This window comes from Microtus ochrogaster, linkage group LG9, assembly GCF_000317375.1.
Source record: "Microtus ochrogaster isolate Prairie Vole_2 linkage group LG9, MicOch1.0, whole genome shotgun sequence".
Lineage (NCBI taxonomy): Eukaryota > Metazoa > Chordata > Mammalia > Rodentia > Cricetidae > Microtus > Microtus ochrogaster.
In genome coordinates this window covers 11,121,632-11,134,236 of record NC_022034.1, presented here as the reverse complement: position 1 = coordinate 11,134,236, position 12,605 = coordinate 11,121,632, and the positions used below count along the sequence as shown (strand labels likewise).

General features: G+C 47.9%; 2 protein-coding genes across 4 annotated transcripts in view; one reads left to right on the top strand and one right to left on the bottom strand.

Moving 5' to 3' along the window:
• Positions 1-4,218, top strand: part of Tmem181 (transmembrane protein 181) — a 62,083-nt gene extending 57,865 nt beyond the window's left edge. For both annotated transcript variants that reach the window (XM_026787380.1, XM_005363395.2), the window contains exons 16-17: positions 103-169; positions 928-4,218. In XM_026787380.1, the coding sequence (XP_026643181.1) occupies positions 103-169; positions 928-1,006 (146 nt within the window). In that variant the 3' untranslated portion in view covers positions 1,007-4,218. The remainder of the gene's footprint in view (positions 1-102; positions 170-927) is intronic.
• Positions 4,219-5,634: 1,416 nt separating this feature from the next.
• On the bottom strand, positions 5,635-11,789 carry Dynlt1 (dynein light chain Tctex-type 1). Of its 2 annotated transcripts, XM_005363394.2 has the most exons (5): positions 11,736-11,789; positions 9,538-9,579; positions 6,771-6,894; positions 6,342-6,419; positions 5,635-6,058 (listed from the first exon to the last, which is right to left on the bottom strand). In XM_005363394.2, exons 1-5 carry the CDS (start codon positions 11,760-11,762, stop codon positions 5,988-5,990), a joined length of 342 nt encoding a protein of 113 aa, XP_005363451.1. In that variant the 5' UTR covers positions 11,763-11,789; the 3' UTR covers positions 5,635-5,987. The 2 variants fall into 2 exon arrangements, with proteins under 2 accessions (XP_005363451.1, XP_013207749.1); XM_013352295.2 differs by lacking the exon at positions 5,635-6,058 and having other exon boundaries at positions 6,344-6,399.
• Between the last annotated feature and the right edge of the window lie 816 nt (positions 11,790-12,605).

Below are 12,605 nucleotides of genomic sequence, written 5' to 3'. Positions count from 1 at the left end.
CTCTCTAAGTTTGTTTAGGGCTTGGGTCCTAGTTCCTTCGGACTCCTACCTGGGCTAATAACACAAAATGCTCTCATTCAAAATGCTTTTGTTGATTTTTAGAGTCGCAGCTAAAAGACAACCCTGCCTTTTCCATGCTGAACGACTCTGATGATGATGTGATTTACGGGTAAGTCACAGTCACCGTGTACCTTCCAGCCTGTCTCTGCTTACTGAAATGACAGCATTTGGAGACTGTTGCCCGGGAGTGGCGGACGGAGTTTTATGGCTTTGTTTTGTGTGCTTCGCATGGATTTAGTGGCATTCCACTTTGTGGAAGGCCTGTGTGTGTGGTAACTACAGACCAGATTTGTCTGAACTAATAGGTGCGGAGAGTCGCGCTGGGGAGAGGGGACAAGTGTCGGGTGACTAAGAGGGAGGCTGTGAGAGGAGTTCTTTCCGGACAGCAGTCAGTGTGACAACAGAGGCAGTCAAGGGCTAACAGATGGGGGCTGGAGAGGTGACTTAGTAAATCCCTGCTATATAAAGCCTGAGGACCCCGGTAAAATGCCAGATTTTGAGCTGGATGGGGTGGCACACCCTTTTAATCCTAGCACTTAGGAGATAGAAGCAGGAGGATCTTTGAGTTCAAGGCCAACCAAGGTTATGTAGTGAGACCCTGTCTCATAAAACAAAACACAACACAAAGAAAAGTCAGGCCCCGTGCTCAGTGGGTCTACAGTCCCAGCACTGGGGATTGGGGACGCAAAGATCCCTGGAGCTCAGTGACCAGCCACTCCAGCTGAATCAGTGAGCTCAGTTCTGTAAGAGACCCCGTAAACAGGCAAATAAAATGAGGTAGAGGATGATTAAGGAGACACTCGATTGCCCCCTGCCTTTCACACACGTGCACAGAGGGCAGCGTGTCAAAGGTCTCTTCTGTGGCAGGAGCGACTATGAAGAAATGCCTCTCCAGAACGGCCAGGCCATCCGGGCCAAGTACAAGGAGGAGTCGGACAGTGACTGAGCCCTGGCAGCAGGCGGGACACCACGGGGGCCGGAAGTTTTCCTAGTGACGTGTCCTGGTCCTTCTGCCTGTGTGTGTCTGGACTCTTCCTGGAGGCAAAGGTTTCCTGTTCCTTATTTGTTTACATATTTTTAAAAAGAAAAACCAAAAGGATTGAGATGTGTGGTTGGAGTCTGCTGTCGGGTAGCTCCACTATTCCCCAAGAGGCTGGCTGGTAGCGAACCCAAAGGCAGATCCTTTCACAGAGATACTGGACAAGATGAAGTCTGTGTGCGATCATGAGGAGAAATTACCCATTTTAATAAAAAGAATTATGTCCTGTTTCCTCTTAAAAAGCAATTTGCTAACTCTGAGTTGGTGGGAGGCCTGATGACCGAGGTCCCAGCATGGCAGTCTCTTCTCCAGGGCTCCTTTCTGTAGCACTCTACCCTCGGTGTGGAGCTGGGCCCGCACCTGCCTCAGGTGGGCAGACTGCCTCCATCTCCACAGACACGAGTGGTCAGAGCGCTGACTCCTGAGCATCTGGAATGATGGCCTTGACGGCATCTGGTGAGCCATGCACGATGCAGCTGTCAGGAATGGTGGGTAGCTAGGTGGCAGTCCACCACTGCCCCGGAGCAGTTGAGTCAGGGGGTATATGTGTGTGTGCGCACATGTGTGTGTGTGCACATGTGTGTGTGTGCGCATGTGTGTGTGTGCGCACATGTGTGTGTGCACATGTGTGTGTGTGCATGTGGGTGCCAGACTGGAGGAAGCCAAGGTGTCTACAAGTCAGTAGTCCTGTATGCAAGGTATTATGCCACGGTGCTTTTGAAGGGTCTGTGTCCAAGTGTCAGCATACACGATAGGATTGGGTCTTCTCTTCCTGTGGTAAGGATGGAAAACAGGGTGCCCTTCCCAGTCCAAGAGTTTCTGCAACTCCACTGAATTGTGAAACCCCAAAGAGTTCTGACTTGGTTTTTTTGTTTTTAATGAAAGCTATGTAAAATACTACTGTATCAGAAATTCTTTATTACCAAAAGTTTTCAGTTTAACATTGGGAACTAAAATGAAGACAAAGTTAAACATTCTGAATGGCTATGGAAACACCTTCAGATGAAGGAACTTACTTGACGGTCGTTCTGTCCTTGGAGTGTTGCTGTAGAAAAGGGATGTCACCCGCACTAGTGCAATTCAACACTGGAAGTCCCGTGTGTGTCGCTGTTCTCCATCACACTCCATGGAGCCTCCCACCAACACCTTGGTGAACGCCTGCAAACCCAGAGGCCCAGGAACAGCTGCCCGTGTTCCCTTCATCTATGCACCAACTCAGATTTCTGCTCTGAGCTGCAGGTTACTGCCCAGGGATGCCTGGAGACTTCACTCTGCCTGCCCGTCTTCTTAAACGTCAGTGTACTTTAGTATGGATTCCATGTGCATTGTTTAAAAAGAACCTTACAAATAGGAACATTTGAATGAAAACTCTAGCTGCAAGGTGACAAGTTTACATGATTCTGACACTTGCAGCGCTGTGATCCCCGAGTCGGTGTTCTCAGAGACCTTGGAAGGTTGTTACCAACACCAGCTCCTAACAGACCACTGCAGCTGCTGTCTTCTAGACACTGACTTGTGCTGATTTCAAGACGTTCCAATATGTGATAGTTTACATGCTTTGATCATTATAAAAAATTCTCCATGATTTAGGATGCTGTTTATCAGTCAGTGTAAGGTATTTTAAGCATTTATGTAGACTTGCGGACTTTTAATTCTGTCCTGCAGTATAATTATAGACTGATCCTCGTGTCTGTGAAACTGAAATAAGGGAATGATTTTTTTTTGTTGTTGGAAATAGGAATTACAAAGAAGCACCTAAGGGGAAGTGGTCATGAAACTGTCTTCACACTTTCCTCCCTTGCGTCATGCACAATCATGGATTATAAGCTGTGTAGACTCTGCCTACAGCTCTAGAGACTTGGGTGGGCAGACTGAAGCTGTAGGTCTTAGGGTCAAACACTAACCAGAAACTTTTGATAGTAATGAGAAGATTGTTTTGCTCTAAGGGAATTAAAGTTTTATAAATTTAAGTTACAAATTCGAAGAGCTGACAAGTTCTTTCACTGTAATGGTTTGAATATTACTGTCTCTGGGTATTTTTGATATTGGTCCAATCTAAGGGAACCTGGAAAATGAAGAGATGTCTCCCGGCTTCCCCCGAGGGAGCTTCGCTATCCTTGTGGGTAGTGAGTCTGCTTGATTTATTGTCGAACATTGTAGCAGTGACATGGTGCCTTCAAACGCCATTTGACTGGCTAGAGGGGATGTGTGAAATACATTTAAGGCTCGCAAGGTGGGTCTCCGTGCAGTTGCGGATTGCAGTGAGTTTACATGTGTGACGCCAACTGCAGAGTTTATAAAACAGACCTCACCAGGCTCAAGAGCTAAGCCACTGAAGACACAGGTATGGTATCAGGTTAGAAGATGGTTACTAACTATACAGAGAACATACCCATGAAAGGCAGAATTAGAAGGGCCTTCTCTGAGCGCTCCGTGACGAACAGACCTGACATCTGATGTGTATTATTTGTACATTTGAGGGTTTAGAAATCCGTTGCCTTAGTGGTTAGATTTCTTTCTTGGAGGGATGGGGGAAAGGAGAGAGAGACAACTTTTTTTCAGGCCAAAGAGAAACTAATTTAGTCCAACATCTTGCTAAACAGTTTATCTTGGTGTTTTGGGTGCTTCTAGGTCTAATACTACCCCACGACACATCCCGGGACACAGAACAGGTGTAATTACATTTTATGACACAGGGTTTTCTGCTACTGAAAAATGTATTTTTTACAAATGTCTATAAATATTTGTTAAGTAAAGACACTAGGCTCTAAGTTCAGAAGGAATACAGGAACTGTGGACTAAGTTTGGGTGGAGCAGAGTCACCTGGGTAGTCAGTCAAGGAGTTAATAAATGCTTATTTATAGAAAACTCAATAAAAGTCATGTTTTGGGACTGGCTTCTGTATTAGACCTTTCATTGCTGTGACAGAGAGAGACCTGATGAATGACTCACAGGACAGTTAGTCCAGTTCATGAGTGGTTAGCTCACTCCACCATAGACCCATGATGAACACGGTGCCAAGATTATGTGGCAACATGGCTCACTTCCTGGTGCCCAGGAGGCAAAGAGGGTGACAGGATGGGACCAGAGGCCTTGCCCCAGGGACATGCTTCTATATCTGCTTCCTTCAGCGGCCTTTACCTCTAAAGTCTCCTCCCCAAATAGCACTCCAGCACAGGCGCCTGTAAGGGCCATTTCATATGCAAATCGTAGCAGCTTCATGCTGACAGTGGTGTATTTCAGACTTTTCATCTTTTATGTATTACTTGCTTTTTATATGAGTGCTTTACAAAGAGTCTTCAGCTTGGGGCACTGAGAGACAGCTGAGGGTAAGGTGCTTGTGACTTTGGATCCAGTTTCCATGTAGAAGCGGGCACAGTGGCATGTGTCTGTAACCCGGGCTGGGAAAGCAGAGCAGAGGCGGGTGGCTCCTGGGCCTTGGTGGCCAGCCAATCTAGTCAAACAGTGAGCTGTACATTCAGTGAGACAATAAGCTGGAATCGAACAAGCATAGAAGACACACTTGCGAGTATGCACTCCTACACAGACCACGCATGCACACACCAAGCAAGCGGTAGTGCCAATCATCATAGTGTTTAATGTGGCCCACAAGAACCCCAAAGCGGTCAACAGACAACTATGATTTGTGATTTGGAATTAGTTGGACAAGCTGCAAGCCCTTTGTGATACCCAGGCAACTGCATTACGTGTGACCAGAGTAATTCTGAAAGTCTCTTGTCAGCCATGTACTAAACACACGGCTGCTAGTGAAAATTCAACAACATGGGATTAAAAGGTGCAGTGTACTGCACTGAGCCAAGCATGCAGGAGTTGGGGCTCACTGGCTCGTCCAACTTCTACCCTTTCACTTCCAGAAAGCAGGAACTAGGCATGGAGGGTCACCACATGGCTGGGCTCCTGCTCCCACAGGTAAAACCAGCACACTTCCATTCTGGAGGGCTAAGGCAGAGCTGCAATCTTCCCCTTGACTAAGATATTTTACGTTTACCATGTTGCCAGGCAAAGACTCCAAGGTTTTTTTCTCCTATGCTTTTTTTGCTTCCTGGTTTGTATCACCTGAGATGGTTCAGCAGGTGAAGGTGCTGCCACCAAGCCTGCCTACCCGAGTTCTGTGCCCAGGGACGGAGAAAGAACCAACTCCCACAAGTGTGTAACGGTGCTCGTGGTCTCACTAACTGTCACAGATAATAATGTAATTTAAAAATGAAACAACCAAACTGTGGGGGAGAGACATCTGCCACCGTTCCAGGCCTCCACGGGAGGCTCATCTTGTCACGCGTGTCCAACCTGCCTCTGAGGTTCACGGCCTCTCCGGCTCCGCCAGTGTCACCAGGTCTCACCAATCACAGTAAAAGACAGGCCCGTGACCTGTTCTGAGCCCGTCAGCCAGGGCAGTGTTCACCGACACTCTTTATGTCAGCGTGCAAAGGGCTGAAAGCAACCTTTAAAAAAAATACTTCTGAAGGCAGCAACATAGATTCATGTGTGATGCTCCAGACCACAGAACACCAAACTTTAATTTTGAATAATTTATTATTCTAACAAAAGTATAAAGTATGGAAAATTAGTGTATCTGAATCATTTCAGAAAGTAGAGAAAGATTCCTCCTAGCAGACTTCGGTTCTTAGCACCTTTGAAAAGATAAGAGTTAAGACAAGCGGCACTACCAGCCTCAGGTGACAGCTGGCGGCTCATCTGCCTGACGCCGTACGGGTCCTGTGACCGTGGAGTCATTTGGCTTTTTTTTTTCTCTACATTTCGAGTGCCACAAAACACAAAGAGGAGGAAGACGTTCACGCAATCCCTAGCTGGTGTTAGGATGAAGGGGAGATGTTGAGACACCGGAGGCAGCAGGCTGGCGAGGAGGTCAGATGGACAGTCCGAAGGCACTGACGATACAGTACATGGTCTTGTTCTCCCATCGGACTGTGCAGCTCCCTGCAGGGAAGACACACAGAGAAAGTGACTTCACTTACAGATAAATAGGCAAGTGTCTACAGGATGTTTGGGTAGGGGCTCACTATGCAATCCAGGGTGGTCTCAAACCCTCAGAGATCTGGGGTCCGCGTCTATGCCAGGCAGTGACGACTTTTACAGAGATGCACGGGGAATGTGAAGACATCTAAGCGCGCACTTCACAGAACACTGCTCTGGACCACAGAGCTATGGAAAAGTTGAGGAGCAATGGGCATAACATTTCCCAAGAGGGCGAAAATCCTACCGTCAGTAGAGCTGTCCCAGAAGCAGGAACTCGCGGTGTGTAACCCAGCCCCATTCTTCTGCATGATTACACAGGTCACTTAAATTAAACAAACTTGTGTTAGAAACCTTGGCAACATGAGTTCACTTTGCCTGCTTTAAATGTAGGTAGATCACACGGCTGATGTTCCTAAATTATAGATACTGCCTATCTATGTTTCCTTTATCTTAACATCTAAAAGTGTCAGACCAGAAATCCTGTAAATGCCTGTTTGACAGAAGTCCTGCAACAGTGGTATCAGCCTGATGGATGAAGTGCAGGGTTCATTCACTACACAGGAGACCTGGCCCTGAAGTTCAGGAACTTTCTTTGAGCTTAGGCAACAAATTGCTATACCTCTGATCAGTGTTTAAAGAATGGTATCAAAACACACAAGAGAAGATCCATTACCTATGTATTTAAATGGCTTCCCCAGCTTGGTGAGTTGGCTCAGAGTCTGTTCCACGACATTTGTGGTCCACTGATTGACTTTGCTGTGCTGGTAGGCATTGCCGCCGATGGCACTTTCTATAGCCTAGGGAAGAGGCACAGAGGTCACGGACGGAGTCCAGATACCACACCCTCCAGTCAACCGACATGGCCCACGGTCCACCTAGCAGCTAAAGACAGACCCGGGGAAGACACGTGCTTATGCTTAAGCTTGGGGCTCCTTTGCATACGTGGCTTCCTTCAGCATCACACTGCGTTCCAGTTATGTTTACACTGGCTGAAGATCTGTGTTTTACAGAATCTGTCAAACGTGTTCAACATTTTGACTAAACAAACAGATTGACTGTTCAGCTACTGCTAATATCCTAGATAAGCAACACTTTTTCTTATAGAGGTTGAAAAACATTTGATTTTGCCAATTTCTTTATAAAGTATACCAGACATTTTTATCAAACCATAAAATATGCAACCTAGTAGTGTATGTTAGATGACATTTTACTGGCTGTATAGCTGGCAATATACAACTGATCCAGTCTTCTAGTCTAGTGCTTTTCACCCTCATTTTATGGGTTACGTCACCGCATCACGCACTGCCCAGCCTTTCACATCCCAACGCTTGAGCTGTGGTGCATTTCCCCCATGTTCCAGGGCTTCTGCAGAGTGTCCTCACTGTCCTATCCCTGCTTCCCATCCAGTGACCCCTGGTTCTTTCCCCACTCTAGACGCCAGTGCAGACCCTAGCAGCTCCCTCCCCGCCTCTGCTAATCTACATTCACTAAGGGCCATGGCTTGTTTTTAGACACAGGCTCGGGGGCCTCACTGCACAGTGGTGAAGGAGCAGGGTCAGACACTGCAGGCCAAGTGCAGCAACTGGTCTTCTCAGGATGAAAACCGACATCATAGATGCCATGATTTCCAGTTGCAGACTTGGGGCTCTCACCAGTCACGCTAACACAGCCCCTAGGTGCCCCACAGCCCACTCTAGGCTGAGAACACACCACAAGCTAAGGACCAGTGAGTGGTCTGCTTTAGTCAGGGTATTGCCAAATACAAATACTGCCCAGGAAGAAGGGCAACCACTATGCACTGTGGAATTCAGTTTCTAGGGAGAAAGGAAACCTCTAGCTTTGGAGCCACTCACCCCCACCCCCACTTTTAAACAGCCCGAGGGCAGGACAAGTCTAAAGACTGTCACCTCACACTCCCTGGACCACTAACGTGTGCTTTAAACCACCTGCGGCCTGGGCACTGAGTCCCAGTGGAAGCAGAAGGCAAGAGGCAGAAGTCACCCCTATGAAGCCCAATCTACTTTTCCCAGCTCTGGTTTAATCTACCACTTTCCACCTCCCGCCTGTTCCACAGGAAACATGACCTTGAAGAAACAATAAAAGGCAAACTTATACTCCCAGAAAAACCACACCCAATGTTCAACACTGTACATAAAGTGGAGACGTCACTTTGGTTTTGGATACTTTTCACAACATAGAGATTCTTTAATGCTGGCACAACTCAGTAATGGACATCAATAACCTTACATTGCAGTCAATCCAAAATTACTTTGAAGGACCTCAAATGGTACTTGGCAAAAACAAGAGGGGTTAATTCTAGCTCCCAGTCATGACGGTGGGAATGTCATGGCAGCAGGGGCCCAAGGCAGCTAATCATGTTAGTCTGCAGTCAGAAACTGGGCAGTGAATGCTGGGGCTCAACATGCTTTCTCCCTTCTCTTCGGATTGGGACCCCAGCCTGTGGAATGGTGTTACCCACATCCGGTTAACCTAAACTAGACAAAGATGCATGGTGACCAGTCACTGCACACTCTGTCGCTATGATGGACTGGATCCCTTCCAACCGTGAGCCAAAATAACCTTCCTCCCTTAACACTGCTTTTGTGAGTTACCCAATCACAGTGATCCAATTCCTTTTGTCTGCCATCCTCATTGTTTAAGGGAGGTACTAAGATTCGTATCAATAATGCATCCCCCAGCTGTATCACCAGGTCCTGAGCTATGGAAGTTGTTACAGTTTCTCTGCAGCTGCTCTTTTTCATCCAACACTGGAGTCATGAATCTTCCTTGCTGCAAAGTTACAGACTCTGCCTTGACATCTTCCAATGCCATGTGAGATTTCCTGACTCAGTATATATAATTTGTAAAATGAGAGTAAGTTTTACATATATAAGTAAAAATATTTGAAAAGCCAAAACACGGGCTCAATAGCTGTTGAGATTTTTCCCGTTTTAATTCATATGGCGTTTCCCTCATACAAGCTGTGCTGGACAGTTTTATGTCAACTTGACACAAGCTAAAGTCATCTGAGAGGTGGGAGCCTCAACTGAGAAAATGTCTCTGTAAGACCAGGCTGTAGGCACACCTGTAGGGCATTTTCTTAATTAGTGAATGAAGGGGAAGAGCCCAGCCCATTGTGGGTGATGCCATCCCTGGGCAGATGGTCCTGCATTCTCTAAGAAAGTAGGCTGAGCAAGCTATGGAGAGCAAGTCAGTAAGCAGCACCCCTCCAAGGCTTTTGCATCAGCTCCTGCCTCCAGGTTCCTGCCCTGAGTTCCTGTCCTGACATCCTACAGTGATGAACAGTGATGGGGAAGGGTAGGTCAAATAAACCCTTTTCTGCCCAAGCTGCTTTGGTCGTGGTGTTTCATCACAGCTATAGTAACCCTAAGACACAGCCATCAATCAGACACTTGAAAGACAGGCATGTTCCCACCTACCTCCTTTACAATGTTGCTCACTTCGTCGACAACAAATGCAGTCTGTTAAGGAAGAAAACTTAGATAAGTTTGGTTTAAAAGCTCTTTCTCCACAGCATCAGTAAACACAGTGAGACAATGAACGTGACTCAGAAACCAGGCTGCTGACCAGACAAGAGGACCTGTACTGCTCAGAGCCCAGAGACGCAGAACAGCTGGTGCCACAGGGTCCCTGCTCTGCAGGACCGAAGCACAGGTAAACACTGTTAAAATCCCACGAGAATCCTTTCTCTCCTTCCCTTGTAGCTGGCTGGTGGAACCATTAGCCAGTACAGGCGTTGTATTATGAGTTTCTTGACTTCCATACAAACTAGCTGAAGAAGCGTAACCATTTTAGAGACGGGATGTTCTCTTCCCTGAGGTAAACAGATTAGGACCTGTAACGTGTAAGAGGCTGGTGTGTGTCACATTTCTCCACCCTGTGGGCCATCAGTAAAGCAGGGCCTGAAGGAGTTTAGTCTCTTAGTCTCCTTCTGACAAAATAGTGGATCTGACTGGGTGTAAGGTGTCCTGAAAATGACATTGGCCAGACACTAGCCTGCCCGTGTGCTGCTCATTTGAGAACAAACTATTCCAAGTTCTGGGCCATCCTTAGCACTGGCAGCCCCGAGGCCTCTGCCTTCCTGGTAGAAAGGCAGACAGTCCTGTTTTGTTGAAGACATTTCCTGGCTGCTGACCACCATGGGCCCTGCCCTGTTCTAGTATTGGGTAATACTCCTTTCTCTTCAGGAGGAACAAGAGTTGATGACCCAAAGCCAGCTCAGTTGTTAGACTCCCAAAGTCATTTGGAAACAAAACCGAATCACTAAACTAGTGCAAACGTGGTGTCTTAGAGAGTGAGTCAGTTGGAAGACTCTTCCTGAGTAAGTACAGTGATCCTAAACCACAAAGCAAAGTCCCTTCCGCAGCTCTCCACACAGCTAGAGCAGGAGAAAGACCGAAGGGAAGGTGTCTGGAAGGCAGTGGGCAGTGCCAGCTGCTACAAGAAAGATAAATGAACTCGGGAGAATCTGGGCAGGCAGAAAAGGTTGAGGGTAAATAACAGTGGGCATCCATCCTCCTGCTGCTAACATCCCGTGTAAAACTCAGACCGCTCTGCCCAGACATCTCTAGCCAGTTCACGTGCACAAACTGGAACCTCAATGTAGTTTTAGGGGCTTTCTCTCCACACGGGCCATTTCCTTTTTATGAAGTTCGACTAGCCAAGACTACAACACAGTTTTTAGCCTTCTGCCAGTTTGCTATTTGGGTAAGGCAGCCCCTTTGCCAGCTGCATCCGAATCGTGGCCTGAGATTACTCAGTTGGATTCCACCAGCATTCAAACATAGAATGATACTGCCATAAAGTTTGTGTTGAGAAATTAGACCAAAACTGAAAGTCTCTGATAAATGCAAATGGTGTACTCTTCCCTCAGAATACCCTCAGTTGAACTACATTTTAGAAATGTCAAAAGAGTAAATGTTAGGCTTTTTTAAATTTTATTTTTGGCAAACTGTGCAATACATGGGACTTTAATGAGCTTCAAAAAAGATCATTCAGGAAGAAAAAATGAGCAACTATAACTGGGGCGTCCATTCAAGCTGTTTCCTGAATAAGTCAGAACGAAGGAAAAGCCATTTTGACAACACATCAAGTCAAGTGTCTAGGGCACTCTGGTGCTTGTATCACACCCCCCCCCGCCCCAGGAATGAGCGATAAACTGAGATGAAATGTACCCCGTGGTGGTGGGGAGCGCCGCACTGAAGGACAAGGTGCGGCACCGAGACAAAGGCAGGTTCTGTTTGCGCGTCTGCACTTGCAGAAGGACAGCAGACCCCCACTGCAGGGACCGGGAGCAGGCCCTGTGCGCCCGTGTCATCAGGGAAGCCACTGCAGGACCCCTACTTTCCCTAGCCGGCCCCTGCTGGGGTCTGCTGCAGAGTTAAGGGGCGGATGATGTCACCCTCCCGGCGGAGGATGAGAGCCCTACCGAATCCACCAGCCCGCACGGGCACCGCCCACGCGGGAAAGACTCGGAGTGGCCCGCTGGGAACCGCCACCCAGGCTCATCAGCCTCGGGTTGGGTGGCCGTGGACAGAAGTAGCTGCGGCTTCCCAGGAGGGGCCGCGCCACGCCTGGATCTCGGCCACCACCCTCCCGTGGCCCATCCCGGCGTTACCTCTTCGGAAGCCTGGAAGTCTTCCATCTTTCCTCTACCGTGTTTCCTCCGCCGCCTAGTAGAGTGGACTGCGCAGGCGCACCTAGGCCCCGCCCACTCCTCCGCCCCCGCGCTAGGGACCCTGACCACTACCAATAGCCACCCACGCTCTAAAGACCAGGCCCCTCCCACTAGGGGGAACACCGCCTATCGCCCGCCCCGCCTACCAGTGACTCCGCCCACAGCTCGGACCCCGCCTCCTACATTTCCAAGTAGCAGGGCGTGACTCTTAGTCCTGGAGGTGGTTGCCAAAGAAACTGTCAGAGTCGCCTAACCGCTCTCTAAACTGTGGCAACCCAAACCAAACAAAGGCACAAAAGCCAGTCTAAGACGGAGAGCACGGTCCTGGCCCTCCCTCCCGCTCGCACTGTTGAAGTTGATTGAAACTTTCAAATAAGTCCAAACAACTAGGAACAAATTGTAAAATGTCCCGACAGTACCAGTACTGCACGTTGGTTGCTTCCCCTTGGGGATCTAGGTTCAGGATTCTCCCAGCTATCAGAACGGAAGTTTGCAAGCTTTAGGTTTTCCCATATACGATCAATGCGAGTTTTTTTCCCTTTAAGAACCACTTTTTAAAACGTTTTGCGCTCAACATTTTGTAAAATGCTGTCCACTCCCTAGCTTTTTTTTTTTTTTTTTTTTTTTTTTTTTTTTTTTCGAGACAGGGTTTCTCTGTGGTTTGGGGGCCTGTCCTGGAACTAGCTCTTGTAGACCAGGCTCGTCTCGAACTCACAGAAATCCGCCTACCTCTGCCTCGCAAGTGCTGGGATTAAAGGCGTGCACACCACCGCCCGGCTACTCCCTAGCTTTCTTAACCAGAGTGAACTA

Excerpts from the sequence above, each read along its gene's own strand:
- Dynlt1 (XM_005363394.2), bottom strand. The coding sequence starts at position 11,762 with ATGGAAGACTTCCAGGCTTCCGAAGAG. Across the intron at positions 6,895-9,537 it reads TGAGCAACATTGTAAAGGAG|GCTATAGAAAGTGCCATCGG; the intron begins GTAGGTGGGAAC and ends CCTCTTCCCTAG. Across the intron at positions 6,059-6,341 it reads CTGGGACAGCTCTACTGACG|GGAGCTGCACAGTCCGATGG; the intron begins GTAGGATTTTCG and ends TCTTCCCTGCAG.